This window comes from Symphodus melops (genome assembly GCF_947650265.1).
Source record: "Symphodus melops genome assembly, chromosome: 14".
In the NCBI taxonomy this organism is placed as follows: domain Eukaryota; kingdom Metazoa; phylum Chordata; class Actinopteri; order Labriformes; family Labridae; genus Symphodus; species Symphodus melops.
The window spans coordinates 13,012,803-13,036,281 of NC_136704.1; the positions used below are offsets into that span (position 1 = coordinate 13,012,803).

Genomic DNA, 23,479 nt, shown 5'->3' on the forward strand with positions numbered 1-23,479 from the left:
CCAGTGTAAAGACTTCAGAACTGAAATGATGTGATTGATTTTCTTGGTTTTAGTGAGAACTTTAGCAGCAGCATTCTGCATACAGCACAGTGTCAGCTCACTAACAGGATTTATTCCATCTTATTGACATTTTCAATTTATTTTTTTGTCATCGAGTCAACAAACACATTAAGACAGATTTGCCATTTATGAAATCATATTAGTCATCATCCATTTTTTTTGGCTGTACATGAGTACTTATCTACACTGAATCTGATGCATGTGTGCATAACATTAAAATTTAGTAGAGCAGTTTCACCTCCAGGGATTGAGCCGATTTCTTTGTTCAATAAGAGTTACTGTAAGTGGGTTACAGTCATGCAATGGACACAAAAAAACAACTCAATATAGATTAAGAACTGTAAAACGAGACTGGGAAGCTACAATTAGGAGTCGACCTTGTACTGATTGGAGGAGCATTTTACACGACCTTAGACGTTTGCTTTCGGGTCAGGGTTGTCGATAGCACTTAACGTCATCAATATTTCTTCTCTGAGATGGGTTTGTCCTTACTTCAAGAGAGCTCTTGCTTGTTCGTATATTTGAGTTAAGAACAGAAAGCAAGGCCATGGCAGATAAAAAGGAAAATGATAAACTCTGAGCAACTGCATCAAGTTTTTCATAAACACCACCGTTTTATGTGGCATGAAGTGAGGTGTCATAACAAAAAGAGACTTAAAAGACAATGAGATATGATTAGCAAGAGTTATTCATGGAAGATCTAGGGAGAGTCTGCAAGTAAAGATTTGATTCAGACGCTTCAAAGAAGAAAGAATTCTGGGAGGTTTTTATGTGCAATACGTAATGGGGAACATGTTGGAGAGATGTGACTTTGTAATTTAGAAGAATCATTCAACAGCAATGCTGGATTATTTGGCCACTTGGAGGCAGCAGGAAAAAAAAAAGCGTTAAATATAAAACTGACACAATTAAATCCTTCATTCATGTGCAGGATTTTCTCTGCATATTGTTGCTTATTTAACACAGCTGGCAGATATGCCACAATCAGCATTTCGTGCGAGAAAATGTTGTTTACCAGCCAGACACTGATATCATCTGCTGCCGTTGATGTTATTAAGTAAAGTAAAAAAAATGTTTTCCAGTGTTGCTAAAAAATATGCAATGGGAATGCCTGATATGAAAGCTCTCCCTGCAATTTAATTACTAATTGTGATTCTTGTGTTCAGTCTATTGCATTGCAGACACCCTTCTGTTATCATTAGTTTAGCATTTGCATTCCTAATGTACTATGACATTTGTGTTATTGCAAATTGCACTGTAAAACTGCAGCTAGTCACTTTACAAGAGGCTCACAGAGCTCGGAGTTTTTAAAACAAACTCTTCGGAAGGTGCTTTTCTTGCCACTTGCATTATTTGCCATCCCTGTGACTTTATGGGTCATCACTGCAGGAGTTAAGGTGGACCATATCCTGTCATGGAAGATAGATGAGGTTCAGTGTTAGCATCTATCTAATCTGAATGTCTTTAAAGGCAGCTCAATAGCTCTGTCTGACCTCCATTTGATCAATGCCGTTTCAAAGTTGCATTGTTTACATGGCAATGGAGGAAGTACATAAACACACCCACACACGCAAGCTAACAAACTAACATCAAATATCCATAATCCATGGTGTCACCATTGCTCATCAAACGTCAACATCTAAAAGCACACATGGGGTCACTGTTCTTGTCATTGAAGAACAATTAAAGTGTGGCTGCTTCATTGCTCACAAATAATTGAATGAGTTTTGCAGCAGTCAGTGCTTGTAAATTGTAGCTTCTTGATAAAGCACATAGCTGTTTGAGCCGCACGTGTTGTGTAACTGCTTAATTACTTGTGGCGCACCCAAACGTGTGAGGCCAGGTTTATGTATTTTCTAGTGACTTAAAAGCCCTAAAACCACACATGAATGATCATTTAACAATGTGGTTTCATTACATAAAAGACTATGTGTCAAATGACTGTAAAACAGAGCTGCATCTTAAGTGGAACTGTCAGCGACCGAGCAGTTGTGCCATGGTTATTTCAGGTGAGCACTTCCACCCACAGCTCAGATGCAACCTGGAGGGCAAACTGACTGCTCATGTCTTCATTGCTGCTGCACTTCTCCAGGATTTTTTTTTTTTTCAGGATTCATTTTCGTTACTGTGGTACCATTTCTGGGACCCATAACACACATGCACAATTTTAAAAAGAAACATGATCATTCATTACGGTCTTAAAGCACAGATTGATTTGCTCGCTATCTTTGTTTAGCATGTTGCATGTCATTTGACAGAACCACATGGAGGGAATGCATATCCCTCACATTTTTTTCAGTGCTGCACTTGTCCGTCAGTTTTTGTTGAACTACTTTAGATATGAAAACAATGATTGTTTGGCCTTCTTCAGAGATGAAACATGTTTGTGCCGCTAAACTGCCCGACTCCCTGCGTGTCTGCAGAAGAAGGGAGCATTTAAAAGAACGCCTGCAGCTCCTCTGAGTCACTGTTTGTTTTTCCTCCAGCTGGCTTTCCTCTTAACATCACTTAGATTCATTCAAATGAGCACACAGATATTTAAATCACATTACTTGTGCATGAGTACGTGTGCAAGTTTTTTTTGTGATAGTTTGTCTGTGTGCGTGTGTGGGACCCTGTGGGACCCATCCCCAGCACGCCTGCAGGCAGATCAAACCACAGACGTGTTCACAATTTTATGTGCTATTACATTTTCAAGAAGAAAAACACTTTACTGCCGAGTGTGTAGTTCTGTATTCACACTTATATGTGGGTTTTCTTTCACTGTACTTCTAAATTCAGGTCAGTTGTGAAGTGTGGATACTGCCTTGCACTTATAACGTTCTTATTTTTTGGAGGCGGGGCTCGGAAACTCAAACTTCCATCCTGCCTTTATAATAAATGAAAAGTCTATTATGAAGTGTTTCAAATCAAAATGAAAATTGTATCTATGTTTGCAGGAAACCATTTGGTTGTAACCATTGATGTCTCCTCTCTAGCCTTGCTGCATCATCGTGTTTAACCAAATGCTCTTATGACCAGGGAAACGCCTGAATGTGTATTGGCATTTAGATTCAGCAAATGCATGTCATCGCTGTGTTGTTGCGTGTCACCATTTTAAGCTGTCTTCCCTTTCTTTGTTTTACACTTTTAAGTTCACAAAAGAGATTCAGATCGATACAGTCGTTTGTTCTTAAAGCACACTTTGTGGAAAACTGAGAAACAACACTGAGCTAAATATTGAGAGTAAGTAATCAACCAGAAGGTTACTCAAGTGAAGCTGTATACTGTGTTTTAAATCAACTGAATGGTTTCTATCTACTGCAGGGACATTGCATGGACTCAGTGAATCAGTCTTTAAGATACAGACGTTTTCATTTGCAGCTTTAGGAGAAAATGATTCACTGTGTCAGTCCATCAGGATATTCAACTGGGAAGAATCACATGCTCATGTTAATCATTTAATTCAATGTTGATATGTAGGGATCAATTTACAAATATCCAATATCGGGCCTTTTTTTTATTTTATTTTAGGAAAGTACTACATTTTCACAAGTGTCATTTTTTGGTAGTAATAGTTTAAATGGATCTGAATGCTGATGCACCCAAAGGTGCTGCTTGTCAACAGAGGGCTTTCAATTAACCTTTAACTCCCACATGAATCCGATGCAAGCAACATCTTAAACACACAAGGATCAAAAGTTCTCCCCCCCCCCCCCCCCCCCGCCCCTCTCTCTCTCTCCCCAGATGTATGCCTAATCACTGTGAACATGGCGGTCGCTGCAAACAGACGTGGGACAGTTTCAGCTGTACCTGCGATGGGACAGGATACACAGGAGCCACCTGTCACACATGTAAGGCCTGTCAGTGTGTATGCAGCTGTCTTTGTGTTTTTTTATTCTCTCAATCTAACACCACTGTGTTTGTGGTTTGGTTTTGATTTCCTCTGTTCTCCTTTGAGCGATTAAGCTGTTTCCCCCATCCAAAGCCTCAGCAGAGGGACTGATGGACTGAAGGTGTTCTTTTGTTCTGATCTGAGTGGAACCCGACCGACTGCAACCCAAAACAAAGCACACAAAGACAACAGAGTCAGAGAGGGAGAGCGACAGGGAAAGTTTTTTTTAGGCTTGAAAACACATTTATGTCCATCCCTCCTCCCTCCATACAACAAATATCGTTCTCCTCAAAGAGAAGATTAGAAACGTTTTAGCAGTACTGTGTTTGATTAACATGAAATGAAAGGTTGTAAAAAATATATAACATATTTGCAGATCTGCATTATTGGATCTATTCATGTCTTTAAAACTTTCTTTGCAACAGAAACAGCTCCATGGCTTTTATCCGGAGCTAAGTTTTGGACTGCAATTAGATTAAGGTTCATGTAGATGACTGCATTATTTTTGAGTGGTTGAGCGTAGGTATAAGATGGTATCTTCTGAAAGTGGGTCTTTCCTTCACTTGTATTTCAACAATTTTTTTCTTGATTGCCATGTCTCTCGTTTTCTCTGTTGGCCTTTGCCTGAAATTAATTTAGTGATGTTCAAACACTCCTTTGGAAAATGTTGCTTAAGACTTCCATTCTGTGAAAGCCTCTGACTGATGGCTTTGAATCAGAAGTAGTGCTTTAGGAGCTCGTCTGTTGACTTTGAAGTTCAGTGTGAGGTCAGGTCAGGATCAGTTCCTCCCAACAGTGAACAGTAACTAGAGCACATCCTGTCAGCAAGCAACTGCATCACTAAACTGCAGGAGGTGTGGAGTTTTTTTTTTTATATATCAATCAGTGCTAAGCTGTCCTTAGTAGTCCTCATCAGAAAATTTATTTCAGACTCACAGACAGCTCTTTAAAGACTAATGCCTCCTCCCCTCCTCTCTCTTTGCTTGTGTGTAAATCAAGACTAACGCAACATCAATATGTTGTCTGATAGATTGTGAGTGTGGAGGACAAGATTTCACTTCTTGACAGGCTCTGAATGGGGACATGTACTGCTAACTACATGAAATTATCTTCCTTGAGGGCTGGAAAAGAACACTTTTGACATTGATGTGCGATCTTTGAACTGTCTTGGAGTGATGCAATCGTTGGTCTATAACATAAACAAATGGATCAAAGTATGGACATGGAATGCAGACAGGAAAAGACATGGTGGGAAATGCTTCCTCTCTGATAGTAAAAGAACTTGGTTTACTCAGTCATTCCTAACCCTCAAAGACTTTAACAACTAGCTTCAAGTGGCTCAAAAAAATATCATATTTGCTAATGGTAGATTTGAACTCTTCTTCCAGGAGATCTGCTCCTTTGATTTGTAATTTTTAAAAAAAATCCAGGAGGCGCCGGTAGTGCATTGGCAGCGCACGCATCCACACGTATAGAGGCTTCAGTCTTCACACAGGCAGCCCGGGTTCGGCTCCGGCCTGTGGCCTCTTTCCCACATGTCAATCCTTTCTCCCTGATTTCCGACCTATCCACCTCTCTCTTTAATAAAGGCAAAGAGGCTATAGAACATTTTTTTTTTTTTAAAAAGTCTCATACTGCCATCACTCTACTCTGAAAATCTTAGTTAAGAAAGAAGAATTGCAAAGTTGTATTTCCTCTTTTCATCAATCCAACAATAGTGCCAGTCATAATAAATGTAACATTGTTTATTATCACCAACAAACCTATATATCAACATGGAACGCTGAAATGACAGAGCCACATGCTATTTCTTCATGTTTATGTTTTAAACATTATCGTCGGTTCTTATTTTATGAGTTGGTATTGTGCAGGTACTTCACACTGAAGGTCACTTTATCGTGGTTGATGAAAAACATCACACAAACACTTTTTATGTTTGTTTTAATGTGTCTCTGTCAACTGATGTACAGTAGAAACTGTCTGTCACTGTGTTTAAATTTGACCGTCGCAGGAGTGACAGGCAAAAATCCAAACAGTCAACCCTCATTGACTGTTTACTTTTCTGGTTGATTTGGAGATATAATTACATTTTTTTCACATTTGTTTCATGGCCAATCAGTAACCACTAGCAGTATGTTTAATGTGCACCTTGAAAATGAAGTTAAGTTAGTCAATCAGCCCTAAGCATAATGGTTTTTTTTGTTTTTGTATTGCAGCCAAAAAGAAGTTTTTACTAGTACTTTTTGTTTCAGCCTAGTTTTGTCTTTCCCAATTTCCTTTTCAGCTATCTATGAGCCATCCTGTGAGGCCTATAAACATTTGGGGAGGTCCTCTGACACCTACTGGATCGACCCTGACGGCAGCGGACCACTCGGCCCCTTTAAAGTCAGCTGCAACATGACAGGTGTGTTTGGGTGGGAAGGGAATGGCTTTTCTGTCTCTGTTTTTGGAACATCTTTGTGTGTGTGCGCGCACGTGCACATGTACCACTGTCTCATAACTCAGGAAACTCCCATCCTCCTTGTGCTTGAACTCAGACAACAGCACTCTTAACTTGAAATACCTGGGGTCTCCATGGTTTCCTTCCCAGTGACGGACATTTAACTCAGCCACCTCAGATACACACACATCATTGACACAAATGTAAGAGACAAGCAATGTAAACCTCGTGCTCCAACCGGCTGAGTGACATTTCTCTCTCAAACACACACACACACACACACACACACACACACACACACACACACACACACACACACACACACACACACACACACACACACACACACACACACACACACACACACACACACACAGAACTAGCAAAACGCAAGGCAGAGACTTTTAATGACATGTCACGGCACTCTGCTGGCTGGCCCCTTAGTCACGCTGAATAGCACTCACACACACACCGCACAAATGTGAAGAGCTTCTCTTTCTCTGACACATGCCCACACCTCAGAGAGCTGAATTTCACACACTCACACACACACACACACACACACACACACACACACACACACACACACACACACACACACACACACACACACACACACACCTTGACTGACAGTGTGAAAGAACAGGATATTGGCTGAGTGACTGCTATAGCAGCACAAAAAGTGTCGATAAAAACCTGGAGTCTCAGGTGTTACCTGGGTCACACAGAAATAACTAATTTGTGCGTGCGCGTGTATGTATCTATCCTTCTCTGTGAATATCAGAGATGGTTAGATGTGAATGTAACTTCATCACAAAAGTATTACTTTTTCTTGAAATGTTACAACTTGAGGTGTAGGTCTTTGAATGCTTATATGTTGAATATTGTGTGTGTGTGTGTTTGTGTGTGTTTGTGTAGAGGATAAAGTGTGGACAACAGTGATGAACAACCTGCCCCCAAAAACCACAGTGACTGGCTCCAGTAGAGAGAGACGCACCTTGCTACAGGTGAACTACAGCGCCTCCATGGACCAGGTAACAGTCACACACGCACACGCACACACACACACACACGCACTGAGAGGCTTCATGGACAGGAGGTCCTGACTCTCTTATTGGAACACATTTTATGTTTTATACAGTTAAGCTAAAAGATGTACATAATAAATGGATCTGAGTTCTCCTTTGTCATAAAGGACAGATTCCAACGCTGTTTTAAGTTGAATTTTGCCACCATAGTCTTCTTGCTACTCTTTACCAACATGTGTTGTTACATCAGGATGCCTTCTGTTGTTTGCTGATCAAAATCTTTTTAGTTGTTCTCGACATGTGGACATTTTGTGATGTATGAATTTCACAAAACCCAGTGAATGAAAGTTTATCTATAATAAACTGCCAAAACTGATTTCCAACACTTCCAAATGACATGAAGTTAAACAAAAAACAACATTAGAGTTCACATTGCCTCATTTAGCTGCATAAGACATTTTTTAAACATGAAATTGACCTGTTTGGCTTAATCATCCAGAATTACAAATACATCTGTGTGCTTGTTTCCAGATGACAGCCATCACCACCAGTGCAGAAAGCTGTGAGCAGCAAATCGCCTACAGCTGTCGCATGTCCAGACTGCTCAACACTCCAGGTAAGAGCTGAGGATGGCATCTTTATTCACCGCTGACTTTCAAACAAGCACACCGAGACAGGCAGGAGGTTGTTTCTGTCACACAGTCAGGTTCTGACGAGAAATTAATTTCAGAGAGGACACCTATAACCCAAAATGTTTGAATAATATTTTGCTGCATAGCCTTTGTATTGTTTCTGTTTTTAGAGAATAATTCAAGCTATATCATCTTAAGATCTGTGCCAATGGGTTTCAGGATTGCAATCCTGTCGATTGTATTTCACCTCTTTTACTTACACATGGACTGTTTTACAGCATACAGCAATGTTGGTAGCAAAAAATGCTATAACTGTTGTTCATTAAGCTCCCAGTATCAAAATACAGTCGACAGATTCTGCATTTTTATGTCGGCTTCTGTTCTTGTTGGCCTATCTATTCCGTACATGAACTTGGATTGTGTTCGTTTGCATTAGATTGAATTGGATTCTGTGTTTCTGGATGTTGTGTTATTTTTGTAAAGCCAAGTCGTTGTCACACCTGGACTAAGTGGGTTCAAAAGGAGTTTATGCAGCAGATTAAGAGGTATGGAGGAAGGCTCAGAGCCGTTCATAAGACAAGAGTTCTTGTGTCAGTCCTCTGTTTCATCAAAACTCAATAGATATGTTTCAGGAAATCCCAAAAAAATATTGACTGAGCTGTGAGAGCTTTGCTGTGTTTTCCTTTGTGTCTCACAGGCAGAGGGGAGGTCTGTTACGAACCCATTTGCAGGAAAAGCTAATTTTCTATTTACTTATTAAAACTGTGTCAAGTTGAAATAGCAAAGAGACCTGCGCTAAGAGCCGGTTGCTTTGCAACGAGCTACAATAGGGCCTGAATGTGTCCAGACGAACACACACTTAACTTGTTTATTTTTGCTGAAGTAAAAAATACTGTCGTGAGAGCACAAACACACACGCAATGACACACACTGTACTTCCAATTCACTACCTTGCAAGTTTGGGAAATCCAATTACTAGTGTGGAAGGACTGAATGTCGGAGTGGGAAAATCATTAACCCTAAAATATGCTTCATAAATTAGTTGTCAGCTTTTATCAAGTTTTACCGTCAACAGCTTTTTTTTTTTCTGAACAGCTGACACACACACACACACACATACACACACACACACACACACACACACACACACACACTCACAGAGAGCGCACACACACACACACATACACATACAGTACACAGAAGTGCAACATACACAGTTGCTACTCTTTCATGTCCATTATTTTCCCAGGCATTTTGGAGCTAAACAGAGCGTTTAATGTGAATTATATTCTGCCACCAGTGACACCGCTGATTTGGCCAGTAATCATTCTCTGACCCCATCCTCACCTTTTTCACAAGTTCTGTCCTTTTGCATTTATGTATCGCCTCTCTTCCAATTGTACACATTTTGCACATGCACACACACACACACACACACACACACAAACCTATTATTGTGTCTGTCCTGCATTGGCTCATGGGTAGATGAAATAATAGAGGACTTTGTTGCAGGCACATGCAGCAACACTCGCACAAAGACCCACGTCAAAGAGATGCATATAAACCTCACACGTTCACTCTCATCTCCTCTGTCTCCCACTGCTCCCTGTCCTCCTTCTCATTTCTATCCATCTTTTCTCCCCTCTTACTCCACACTTACCTGCCTTACTCACCTCATGTTCTCTCCCTCATCCGTTCACCCTTTTCAAGTTTCCCTTTTTGCCTGACTAACATTCTGTACTGCCTTTACCCCCACGCATTATTTTCTTCCTTTTTACCAAGCCCCGTCTTTCTCACAGCTGAAGAAGAGTTCCATTAGTGTTGTAATCAGAGCTTTTTTAGAGGAGAATTAGCACCCTTCACTAACGATTAAGCATTCTTCCTTTCAGCTGAACAGACTAGTACACCACCAATGGCACAAAGCTTGGTCTGAATGTCTATATTATTCAGCCTTTGATGAAACCTACTGGAGCTTGTGAGTGCTGTACATGATCAGAGAAAGGTTACCATGAAAGGTTAATACAGGTAAAACACTACACATTGTCTTCTTTTATTTATTTATTTTTTGCTCTGAAACTTTTTCTCCATAAGACAGAGCCTGTGACATCACTCTTCATAACCAAGCCTGGCGTTATGTTATTATAAAAAGTGCAATGAAGTAACAACCATTTAAAAAGTCCTCATCCAGCAACTGAAACAAGTAACCTTCTCGATAACAAAGTTCCACATGAAGACACATCAGTAAAATCCTGAACTAGGAAAATAAACACAGGTGAGAAGGAGATCTTTGGTGTAAAATAGAAAGAGCACGGACGAAGGAGAGAGAGAGAGAGACGGACACAAGAGGACGCAAACAAGAGTGGTCAGAGACATGAGCGTGTTTCAGGATAATAAGGCTGTGTGTATTCATGGCGGCCTGACAGTTCAATCCCCGGGCATTTCTGGTTTAATTAATGCTCCACTAGTCACAGTAAGCCAACCACTGTGTACTACACAATAGACACACTTTGAAATGTGTTCAGTTTTACTAAAAAGTAAAACTTTTTTTTTTTTTTTTTACTGGAATCCTTGAATCTGTTGATTCTCTTTCATTCAATATTTTTAGTTATTTTGATGCAGACAAAAAAAAAGAGAGTGACAGGAACTTGTCATGAAGTGACAGGAATTTGGTACCAAAATAAATTTGATTTATCCAAAGTAGTTCCTCTTCTCTCCCCTTTTAATTAGCCTATTGTGAGGACACTCTGCTGGGTTGTGCAATGTCTTTCATTACTCAACGAATATTCTGGTTACAGTGTCATTCATTTGTGAATTCACTCAAGGCAAGAAGCAAGGCAGGGGCCAAAAGAGAATAACAATCTACATCACAAGATGAGAGAGAGGAGAACTGTCGCCGGGCTCCTCAGGCAAGAACTCAGTGTCTCTCCTCGTCGCCTCAGTGTCGGCTTCCTTTCGCTTTCCTTGGAGACACGATGCTGATTAGTGCTTAATCGCCCTCTCTATCTTTCCCCCTTTAAACAAACTGCAGGCAGCTTGTTTGGGTGGGAGGGTCTACACTTGCTTGATTCAGGATGTTTACGTCTTATGTGTAAAGTTTTTATACGAGTGCATAATCAATGGAATGATCTCTTCCAAAGCCTTTACCAAATTTGTCGTCACTCGGGTTAATGTTGTCATACATGGCGTTGCAGAGTCTTGTGTATATCTGAGTGCAACACTCTTAAACTGGGAAACTCTTAAAGAAACTTACATGAAGTTTTTGGATTCTACATTTTCCTTGAGCACATACACCATGGGTGTTTTATTATTTTTCGCAGACACACAGGACACAAGTTCAACATTTCACAGTTCATTAAGGACGTGAACTTTTTTACAAAGTTAAAAAAAAATTACATTTACACTTCTATACATATTTTTTATTATGCTTGCACAACCTCTCAGCCATTGTGTGTGTGTGTGTGTGTGTGTGTGTGTGTGTGTGTGTGTGTGTGTGTGTGTGTGTGTGTGTGTGTGTGTGTGTGTGTGTGTGTGTGTGTGTGTGTGTGTGTGTGTGTGTGTGTGTGTGTGTGTGTGTGTGTGTGTGTGTGTGTGTGTGTGTGTGTGTGTGTGTGTGTGTGTGTGTGTGTGTGTGTGTACAACTTTTGCATAAAACAGCATCTGCTGCTTGTGAAGCTTTTGTACTCGGATTTTCAAGGCATAGATGTCTCACTCCCCCTCACTTGTGTGTGTGTGTCCATCTGTGTATATGTGTGTTATTGGCTTCGACACACAGTGAGCTGTCCATGCCCACTGGCCACTGGCTGCGGTGTACCATCAGCATGTGAAATAGTCTCTGCAGTCTGCACAGTGTTGCCAGTGTTGCTGAAAATGTCTTGTAACACAGGCAGAACCGAGCTGTCATAGAAATCCTCTGAGCCCCAAAACAAAGTCTCACTGTAAATACAAATGTACTTTCTTTTTTTTTATCCACCAAAAACTTTGAAGAATGAGCGAAGAAGTCTTACTTTGAAGTTCTCTTTAAAAGTATTTTCCAATCAGACCTAGAGCCTGTAAAAAGCTGCTTCATTTTGTCTGTGTCCAAATAATTGAAGAGAACAAACTCTAAACTCCTGAGTATGCAGATACTGAATAATAAACGTTCTCATTATTATTACTGGCTGGTGTATTGTTAAAGTGAGATTGTTTTTTTACTGAAGTAGTTCCTGTGATTCTTTCAATACTTCCCAAGAACATGATCACCTTTATCAACCTTTACCAAATAACCCCTCCCTCCCTGTTCTTAATTGACTTAGCTCTATTCCATTTTGTTGTATTTTCCTCGATGTACTTTCATCCTCAGTGTTGAATATATACAAGCTGAAAAAAATCAATTACATTAGAAAAGTTCTGTGTGCTGAACATCACTCCTCTGATTACAGACTTTTTGTTTTCGGAGCACATACACAATCGTTTTCTGCCTTTTGCTCTTTTCAGATGAAATCAGTCAAAATAAAGAGACAACCAGGGAGTCCATTATGTGTACACAAAAGGGATCGCTCAGATTTTAGTATTGTTAGCAATTTCATAATGGTTTTGAGACTGCTATTATGTTGCAGTCCATTTCCGAATGAGACATAAAACTTCTTAATGATCCTCAGTAACTGGAGTGAAGGGTAATCGGAGAGATGACACGGATTTTCACTTTATTTAGTTTAGTTTGTGAGTATACACCGCACTAAGCAGTGATATAAGGAGAGAGGGAATTCCCAGAAATTGTTCTCAAAAGCACAAACATGTTGATGGTTTGCATGCTTCTCATGGCTTTCTATGTCTCTGATAGAAAACCAGTTCCACAAACACCTACACAAAGCCCTTCTTTAACATGCTGTCTATATGTTTCTGTTTTCTCTCTGTAGATTTTCTATTTTGTTCTCGCCGTTATCAATTTTTTTCTCCATCTCTCTCTTTTTTTTCTCATCTGCACTGAAGCGCTCGATGCTGTAAGGTTTGCCTTAGGCACAACAAACACAGAGACACTATGCACAAACGCACAATGACAACGCAAACACACCTACACATAAACACAGTAATGCACTGGATGCTTCCAACGAATCAAACTCCAATCTATTATATTTCTTGTCTCATATCAGAATGACTGATCAAGCATCAAATTCAACTGTGTGTATGTGTGTGTGTGTGGGTGTGTGGGTGTGTGGGTGTAGGTGTTGATAATGGCACATGTCTCTGTGTGTGCGTGTATGTATACATCCAATCTTGATATACATTCAATATTGATCCATCTGGAAATGTTTGAGTGTGGTGTAGTCCTGTGCGCGTGCGTGCGTGCGTGTGTGTGTGTGTGTGTGTGTGTTATTATTGAAGGTGTGCATTCCCCTGTGTATTTCAATACTCCTGACATAACTGCTCCGAGTTTCTAGTCAGTAACATTAACGAGAACGCTCCTCCGAGAAAAAGCTCTGCATGGTTAGCATTCCAGCAGACGCAATTTCTGATGAGCGATGGTTAGAAATGATGCTGAGGGCTTTTTGGTTCTCCTTTGGGAAATTCTCCTTTTACCAGCTCAAGGGATGCAGGGTGAGTTTTGGGAATATCAGGTTGTTGATGCTGTTATCCAGTTAGTCAACAGAGTGCGTCTCTCCAGATGGTGTGGAGTCAGGTGAGAATGATGTGGCCGCACATGTATTTAGTTTTCAGAATCAGAAAAAAATAATTTCTGAAGGTTAGCCTTCAGTGGTGCAGTGCAAATAAATCCATCTATGTTTGCATCATTTTTAAAGCAACAAGCACATAATCCCTCTTAGTAAAACCTCAGATGGGCCTTATAGTAACAGTACTTTCACGGACAACACTTTGAGAATCACAGAGCTGATTAACGTCCACTGATCTCTACACGTACAGTACAGGAACAAAATGAAGTAGCACAAAAGCAACAATTATTAAATCAAGCAGTAAAAAAACACCACCACCATCACCACCATCATTTTCTTCTTCACTGCTTTTGTCGAGCAGTCACAACTTTTCTATTTCTCTCCTAATAAGTTGTTTATTTGACTCATTGGTCGTAAAGCTCTTGTGTATTGTGTCATATTACTTCACAGTGGGGACAAACTTAAATTTGGCTATATAGAACATCATTGGCTTGATTCCTTTAGTGAGTAAGACTTGTCCATTGCATTAATTAGTTTGGTGTTTGGGGATATGATTTGTAGTTGCTGTTGAGTAAATAAGAAAGTACAAAGTTAACTAAGTAGCGTTTTCCTTTTTTCTTGCATGTCGAGAAATTGAAAATACAACAGAAAGTACGAACAGTAAGCCCGATGAATCATCTGTGTAACTCCAAATAAAGTTCATCAATCAATCCAGACTTCTGTGTTGTGAGTTAAAGAAGAAAAGAAGAAGAAGAGAATGATAGAAACGAAAAAAGGGAAGTTTTACATATTGCTGTAGAGAAGCACTGAAAAGGGGTACCAAGCAGGGAGAAGGCAGCATGTGAGACAGAGATTGATGGGAAGTGACAGAGACGGAAGAAAAACAAGTGAAAGAGGGAGAGGAGAGCGAGGACAGAGTAGATTAGTTCGTTTTCTGCAGCTCACTTTGACGTTGAAAAATATGCCGGTACTAATGTCCCAGAAAGCTTTGAAATAAAACAGCAAACCAATACATATTCCTCTTAATGGGATTTTCTGAGCTCTACTTGATTCATCTTATGTGCACACGCAAACACACACAGACACACACACACACACACACACACACACACACACACACACACACACATACACACAAGTGCAATACAGTCAAACAAGCATACACATCCATAAAAAACAGCTGCAGCCTGGCAGAAGGGAAATGGGAAAATTAAAAACAGCTCGCTTGAGCAATAATTATGATGTCATGTTCTTGTTTATGAAAAACTTAGAAGTCAAGTTGGTTTCAATAATGATGATGATGCTGTGTAGGCTTTCAGTCCTCATTGGTCAATCCTAAGGGTTTAGGGGACAGCGGCGCACGAAAACAAACAGGTCATCAAACAGGACTGTTTCAGTCATTAATCACATGAAAAGACACAAACTGATGTCTTTTTTTCACAATTAGGTATTTCCATTGTCATTTGGGTTTTATGCTTAAAGAAGAGTGAAAGCCTTGATGTATCATTTTGTGTGCCGTGATACTAGAGGCGGTGGATTGGGATATTGAGGCATGGAGAGATATTTTTTCTTTGTCACCTCAAAGTGTGGTGACACCTGTACACGAGGACAGCCTGCTGTGTAATGGCTGTTTAGGAGCTGTTGGCATGATGGAGAGTAGAGCAGAGGCAGGAAAAGGTAGGAAGTGTGACTTCACCTGTACTTTCCAGCAAGGTGGGAAAAAAGAAGCTGTGAGAATCACAATTAGTCTATAGAGCATTACCACAGTGATACCAATAGAAACAAATATATATATATATATATATGTGTGTATACACACATTGACTGATGTGTGAAGACTGTAGGCACAAAGAGTCAAACTTCTTACCCTGGGAAAAGTGTGGTAGTTGGTGCATTAAAGTTTTTACTGCCCTGCTCTCTTCACTGCCCACCTTAGTTATCTGTATTAAGTTTCTGCTGATGTGTTTGTTATCTGGGAACATCCTTCTCCAGCACGATTAATCTAACCGCAACAACTCATGTAACCCACACATAAATGTTTTTTATTCCCTTGCCACAAAAGCAAATCTGGAAAATATCAGGAGCTAGATTTTCTGAAATTCCTCTGTGTGCAGGTCTGTGGTGTCGTGTGATTTGTGTATCTGCATGTGCCTTGTTCTGTTAGTCAGAAACGTGCTGTCTGGGTGTGGCAGTCTGTTCATATCAGGCTGTTTGTATCGATGTCAGTGTCTAACATCAATGTGTGTGCTGTGTGACTGTGTCAGAGTGTTATTTTGTGTCAATGAAACGTCTCTGTGGAGCGTTTCTCATCTCCGTGTCTCACAAAGGGAAAATAAACAAACTCATAAATATTCATGATGTTTTTCTATTCCAATGTTGCTTCACCACGTGACATTCTCTTTTAATTACTCAGTTCCAATTGTTTGCTTGTCTGCGTTGTGTGTATATTGTTGATGTGTCACACTGCATGTGTGTGTACAATCAGGTTTTGATTTACTGAGCTCAGACATATGAGGTCCTCCTGGGTATCAACAAATAAAAGCCTTGTCATCTCCTTGACATAGTCTATAAATCTGAGTTATGCTGAATGCAGGCAGAGAGTGAGCCAACAACAATAACTTTTCAGAGAATGATTAGATAACGACAGGAAGTAGTGTGAGAAGAAGCTCACAGAAAAGTGACAAACAGCAACGTTTCAGACTGAGGACGATGGAAAAAGATCCTGGATCCAGGAAAACAACTCCACATACACAACAACAGAGCCTGGCCTTCAGCTTTGGAGTTTATGACATGTTAGAAAACAAAACAGTAGTTGATGGGTTGCATCACCGTTTAATGCAAAAAGGAAACGTTTTTTTTGCTCAGCAATGTATGAGTTATTGTGACAACAGGAGAGGAGACAAAGAGAGGAGATGTGAGTTTAACGGATGCTGTGATATTCAGAAAATCATTAGAAGGAGTAACAGCTGGACACCCACAACCATCTGCAGCATGTTTTCTCTCAAAACAAGACTGTTTAATCTGATCTCTCTCTCTCTCTGTCTCTCACACACACACACACGCACACACACACCTATACACACTCTCTTAATATGCTCACATACTGTACATATATCGATCCATCTGTACCTCTTTCTTCTGCACACAAGCTGATCTAAGAACACTATCAAACACAGACATGCACACAGTCATTTTCCAGCTGTTTAGGTGAGCAGCAGTGTGCAGTTTGTCCCCCTCGCAAGGGTCAGCCACCCAGAGGAGAGAGCTCTCTGTCTCTTGTCTTGGCTGCCTGGAGGACTGAAGTGCGGATAAACATTCGATGAGAGAGGAGAGCAAGGGAGTGAGAGGGAAGATGGGGATGTAAGGAAGGGTTCGGAGGGAGGGAGATGGAGCACAGGTGGGTGGAATAAAGGGAGGATGGCAGACGGAGCTGGGAAATGAGGAGAGGAAGGGAATGATGGAGCTGGGTCAGACAGGGATGCATGAAGGGAGGAAGTGAAGATGAGAGCCAGGAACTGACATTAAGTTTTGGGGGGGTAGATGGGGGGGGGGGGGGGGGTCCAGTGAAACACAACGTGATGGATCACGATGTTAGCAGATAAGACGGGTGTTACGACGGGGGCAGGCTGGGCTTGTGGAAAGCAGCTTTTGTCAGAATGCAAAAAACAGGCACGAAGAGAAGGAACAGAAGAAATGAGGGGCTCGTGCATTCATTTTGCCCTATTTAAGGAAAAAAGCATATGTGAGAAAAATAAAGAGAAGGCCACCCCTGGTTAGGCCTTTTTGATTTATGTAGCACCGTGAAAGGCAATTTATCCCACTATGAAGATTCCAAGATTTCTACCTGCCTTTCATACAGATACACTCCATTGCTCAAGAAAGTGCTTTACATGCAGTTTCCCTATAGGTCTTCATTCTCTTTGCCTCTGAGTAATGTCTTGCAGTGTCCTCTCTTTAAAGGTCCCATATTCTGCCTTATCTGGCGTTATATGCTCTTTAGGGTTTTCCAGTGGTCTTGTGCATGTTGAGGCACATCTATTTTCAAAAAATTCAAAGTCCGCAGAAACACGGCTTCTCCTACTTCCTCCTGTTAGCAGTAGCTGCATGCTGCGTTGAAAATGCGTTTGTGACATCACAAACCCATCGTGTCACTGATCCAAGCCCATTGGCTCGTTGTGGCAAGCACAAGCTCCCCTCGGACTGACTGTAGCACTCCCAATGTGGTTAAAGGGGCGGGACATATCCGAGATCAAAGCCGAACGACTGACCAATTATGAGAGAGTAGATCAGCCGACCAATCAGATCAGATTTGTCACATGTAGGGACCCTTTTTTTTTCCCTCTTTGTGATGAGGGAGCCTCCATTGAGCAGCGGTACATAAAAACAGAAACTTTTTTGAACATTAGCGATTGTGAACGTACTTTAGCAGACATGAATTAGATATATGAACCCCAAAAAGGGCATATTAATGGGACCTGTCAACACTTTTCCCTCAACCTTGATGTGACCATGTTTTCTCTTCTTCGCCGCTATCATATTCAACCGCTAAATTGTACCTACACACAAACTCACCTGTGTTGTTGACTGGTGGAATACGTACATCACAAGAAATAAAAATAGCCTGACTTAAGACGCATACGGTAATGATTTACAGTTATGTGATTTCATGAAGCGATACAACAAATGGTTTAAAAAATCCAAAGGGCTCAGTGAAATGGAAAACATGGCAGGTGACTGCTGTTTGCCTTCTTATCAAACTGTTTGTTTTTCCGGGTTTGCCTTTTTCCAAGTGAAATGATTAAGTGTTTTTACCCTTTTCTGAAACAGTTATTCAATGTTTAGCTGCCATTTTCTAAAACAAGTAATCCCTCTGTACTGTATATACCCTTTTTCAAACATAATCATTTTCTCTCTTATTACCTTTTTTAAGAAACAGTTATTCCCTATATCTTCCTTTTCTTACACAGTTGTTCTCCATTTATCTGCCTAAAAATAGCCTTCTTCACAGTATGCCTCTTGTTCAAAATGAAGCTCTCTCCTGCTTATTGTTTTCTAATATAGATTTTATTTATTTTTTTACCATTTTGTGGATTTATTCTAAAAAAAGGTGCCTTAGTCTCTTTCCCTTTTTCATAAACCATCCTCTGTATCTACCTTCTGTTGGAGAGACACAGTAACCATGTCTTCACAGTGATCCATACTTTAATTGCAGCATGCAGTTTCTTTCATGACTAAAACATGTTTTTTTTCCTAGAGAAAACATGTAGCATGTCTGTATCTCACTGATCATCATAACTAATTCTTTTTTTCTGACTTTTTCATACATACTTTTTTTAAACCCCCGTGGTTTTAAATTATTCAAATTGTGTCTGTGGCTCAGTCATGTTTAGGGCTGCGTCTCTCAGCCCAGACTAATCCCATCCAATTACAGGAGCAGGGAGCGCTTCTTTGCTCATAAAGGTATGTGTCAACCCTGGACAGCAGCTCAGTTTATAAATTGTGAATCAATGCAGAGTCGAAGAGCCTAAAGTCTAAATGAGATCCTCTGAAAATCAACCAGGTCAGACCACAGAGGTGCTGAACTATCAATGGGTTCATTAAGAAAATAGAAGAAAACTCAAAGGGATTCGGGGGGATTTAACCAGGCAGAAATGTTTTCTTTCTCATGATTTAAAAAAAGCCTCTTCGATGACCTCATCTCTCCATGTGCTCCCTGAATAATAAATCAAAAAAATGACATCAATTTCAAACATGTTTTCAGGAATGAAAATCCTCCGGCTGCAGAGACACTGTTTGACATTTTGGGAAATACGCTCATTCGATTTCTGACCTAATGTGGATGAGAAGATCAATACCTTTCTCATCTTGGTTGAGCATGGAAGTCATAAGCTAGAGTTTCTTTTTTGCACTTCATATAAATGAATGAAGTGAAGTGAAGGATTATCACTGAAAAAAAAAGTCTCTGGGTTTGATTTATCCTGAGGTGGTGAAAGGCGTCAGTGTTGATAAAAGAAATGGATTGAGAACGTTATTTGATTTGAGTGTTGATGCTTTCTTACTCAAGTGTGTCTTCAGTTATTTCTATATATTGTGAAACTTTGACCTTTAGTATTCAGAGTCATACTATTTGATTCGTTTATTTCTCTTGTTTCTGCTCATCTTTAGAAACATTTGTGCTTTCATTTTCTGCAACATTGCTTTGCTTTTGACTTTGCACTAACCGACAATCATGTCGTTGAGGTTATTTCTTTATATGCTTTCACTCCAAGTTTATTTTTTTATTTTCTTGGTAATTGGAAAAAGGACCTTCAACTGTTCACTGAGAGAGTGCATTGTTTGGCACATGGTGGGTTTTGTTTCCTTTGGAGTGGAAAATAGCATCCCATCACAACACTGAGAATTATTACAACCCGAGACTCTGAGATGCAGTGTCGCTCTCCATCCGTTCTGCCTTAATGGGAAGCCATGAGTTTTTATTTTCTGAGCTGTCAGCAACATAGTGCACTAACAATAGATACCACAACAGGACCTGATGTTGTCATAAAGCTTTTAAGCCTTTCAAAATGAGACTGCTGCCATCTATGCCATATAATGACAGAAGGTATGAGGTGATTGAAAAAAAGAAGACTTAAAGAAGACTTTAAAAAAGGAGGAAAAATAAACAATGGCAATGCAGAAGAGATAAACAAGGGGAGAAGAGGAACATGAAAAGTTGTTCAGAAGTCTGAGTTAGTGGATCTTTCCACTGATGTCTCCTGCTGTGCTCCTCTGCAGGAGGTTAAAGTGAGGTGACTGATGTTTCTGCACGACTCCTTCTGACTGCTGCTTTCATGGCAGCTATGGAATTATCATAATCCATTTTCAGGTTGCGTTGCAAGACTTGTGCCATGCAGTGGGCTGTAAACTGAGATTAGACTCACAGCAGGATGTGGAGCCGTCTCTTTGTGTGAAAATGGAGATGGGAAGTAAGCAGAGTGACTTTTTAAGGACCATATCCTTCAAAGGACATGATGTAAGACGATGTGGCCTTCAGGGGACACAGACAAATTTACAGTTTCCTAAACCTTTTGGACATTGAGTTCCCTTTAGCTTTACTGTCAGTTTCCAAAGCTAAAGTTGCGTTTGCGCAGTTGTTTGAGTCAGAGACAAAGTCACAAAAAGAACTGATTGATTGTTGTACTTCAAATTTAAGCGAAAGGCTACAATCGGTACTATTATGATAATTAGCTTAAATACCTCATCTTTAGATCCCAATCTTTTATAATAATGACCACGAATTTATGAAATGATAAAACAAATGAATCAATGGATGGATGCAGCCTTGTCAGCCCAATAAATATCAAACACTGATAGTGTGTGCACATGTCAGTTTATCTTCTCAAGTCTGCACTCACAGTGAATGTGCGATCGTCTAAGGCTGCTTGTCTTGAACTTACAGACGTTTTGTGCAGCTACATTTCATTTTGTGAAGACTGTGTGATTTCTTCCAAAAATGTAAATATTTTTACCAATAACAACGACGACATTAAGGCTTTGTTCAGACTGCCGACCAAATCCAATTTTTCCCCAAATCTGATCAGAATCCGATCTAACTGACTGACTACCCACATTGTCGTGGTCTCATCTACATTGGTTTCTTTGGTAACAGGTTATGCCCAACAAAAACAACAGCAAAACAACAGCAAAATTGTTATTGTTGATGGCTTTGCGTTGCGAGTGATGCAGAAGACACGTTGAAGCGAACAACACGTTCAGATGGAGTCGGATCTGTAGGAATCAGATTCGAAAACCACCTCCTCAAGTGGTTTAATCCGATTTGGAAAAATCAGATCTCATGTCGCTTCTTCTGTCCAGACTGGAAAAAAAAAAAATCAAACTTTACACAATTTGGATAAACTAAAATCATATTTGGAGGTGCAATGTGAACAAGGCCTCAAAGTGTTATACATAAAAAGAAAATTGCTTTTAATAAAAGCTGACGTCATTGCTGAAAGGAAATTGAAGAAAGAAGTACAGGCTGAAATAAAGAGAGCTAAATTGATATATAAAGATAAGATTGAGGCTGCACTCAGCAGTAACAACCTTTAAAAAAGCCTGGAATGGAATGGAAACTGCTCTACAATATAAGGGTAATAGTGGAATTGCTGTGGATGGTTTTCATTCAGATACACATCTTATATTCGTTTTGAAAATAATGATCTGAACGCACTCATTAATGTAACAAAAGAAAAGACCATAACTCCTCCAGCATTTTTTTTTTTTTTTAAGTTAAGGAAGTAGCATATCTTTTTTTGACAACACCAAGGCAAACAGCCCTGGACCTGTGCAGCATGTTTCATTATATCTTCACACAATCTGTTCACCTATAGAAACTGCCCAAAATTTGGAAACAGTCCATTATTGCTCCTTTAGCTAAGATTAGCATGACTTCAGGCCTATAGCTCTGACTTCTCCAGTAACAAAGGCGTTGGAAAAAAAAGCATTTTGAGGGTCCAAAGACGAACGGAACAGACTTCCGTTCATTGACTTTTCTTCAGCATTTAACATCATTCAGACATGTTTGCTCGCTGAAAGGCTTATTCCCCAGTTAAAACTTGATCCTAGATTATACTATTACAGATTTTCTGACCAATAGGCAGCAGCATGTGATGAGTGTTTTTTTTTTTTTTTCCAATCAGCTCTCTTCTTCCACTGGCTCGACTCAGGGTTACTGTCTGTCACCCCTTCTGTACACATTGTACACTAATGAGTGTCGCAGCAATCACTGCAAAAGACACCTTCTTAAATTTGCTGATGACACCATCATGGTCTGCCTTCTTGACGGTGGAAAGCAGGATCATGGGCCAGTTGTGGATGACTTTGTGGCTTGGTGTGATGTATTTTCTCTCCACCTAAAAGTGAAAAAAACAAAAGATAGGATCATTGATTTTAGAAAGTCTCCACAAAGCCAAATACCGAATGTTGTTGAATCAGCTGACATTGCGATGTGCACAGCTATAAATATTTGGATGTTGTTCTTGACAATAGGCGGTGTTTCGAAAATCATGTTGATGCTACCTCTAAGAAGGTTCAGCAAAGACTGTTCTATTTAAGGAAAATTAAATGTTTTAATATCTATTCTGAGATAATGACTTTCTTTTTGTAAAGGTTTTATTGAATCTGTTTTTAAGTTTTGCATTGTGGCATGGTTTGGAAGCCTGAGCTTCACCTGCTACTTGTTTCCCAAGTCTGTTCTTGACTTGGGAAACAAGTAGCAGGATTTCAGGGAGGTGTCAAGTTGTCACTTCACAGTGAGTTTGACCTTTTACCAGCAGGTCGTCATTTTAGAGCTCCTGTGAGGAAGACTAAAAGACCTCAGGTCTCATTCATACCAAGTGCAATTAACTTGTTAAACAACAATTAGCCACTTGTTGCTCTTTTTGCACTTGAATTGCACACTTTCACACCTCCACTTTGCACTTTAATTACTTGGAATTCCCTTCAGGTTTGTGCTCTTATTAAGATCTTATTAAGCTGTTTTATCTGGTTTTATATGTTATTATGATTTCTAATTTTATATATATATATCATTTTTGTAGTTTTTTTGTTGTTATTGTTCCATTTGTTTTTCGTTTTCTGTGTGTTCATGCTGCAATAACAATTTCCCCTTGTGGGACAATAAAGAATCTGAATGTGTGGCTCCCACCTTGCCTTGGGCCACCCTGTGGTGTTCTAATCTGTGTATCATCTGTTATTTAACCTGTTAACTCTGTGGCTCGAAGAAGACTATCCTCTGGGCTTTCCCCACTCTACAATCC

General features: G+C 40.0%; 1 protein-coding gene across 1 annotated transcript in view; it reads left to right on the top strand.

Moving 5' to 3' along the window:
• LOC306835014 (contactin-associated protein-like 2) overlaps positions 1-23,479 on the top strand; it is a 229,126-nt gene that overhangs the window by 150,295 nt on the left and 55,352 nt on the right. Inside the window, exons 12-15 of the mRNA XM_079361385.1 lie at positions 3,787-3,893; positions 6,219-6,338; positions 7,293-7,408; positions 7,934-8,018. Of these exons, the coding sequence (XP_079217511.1) occupies positions 3,787-3,893; positions 6,219-6,338; positions 7,293-7,408; positions 7,934-8,018 (428 nt within the window). The remainder of the gene's footprint in view (positions 1-3,786; positions 3,894-6,218; positions 6,339-7,292; positions 7,409-7,933; positions 8,019-23,479) is intronic.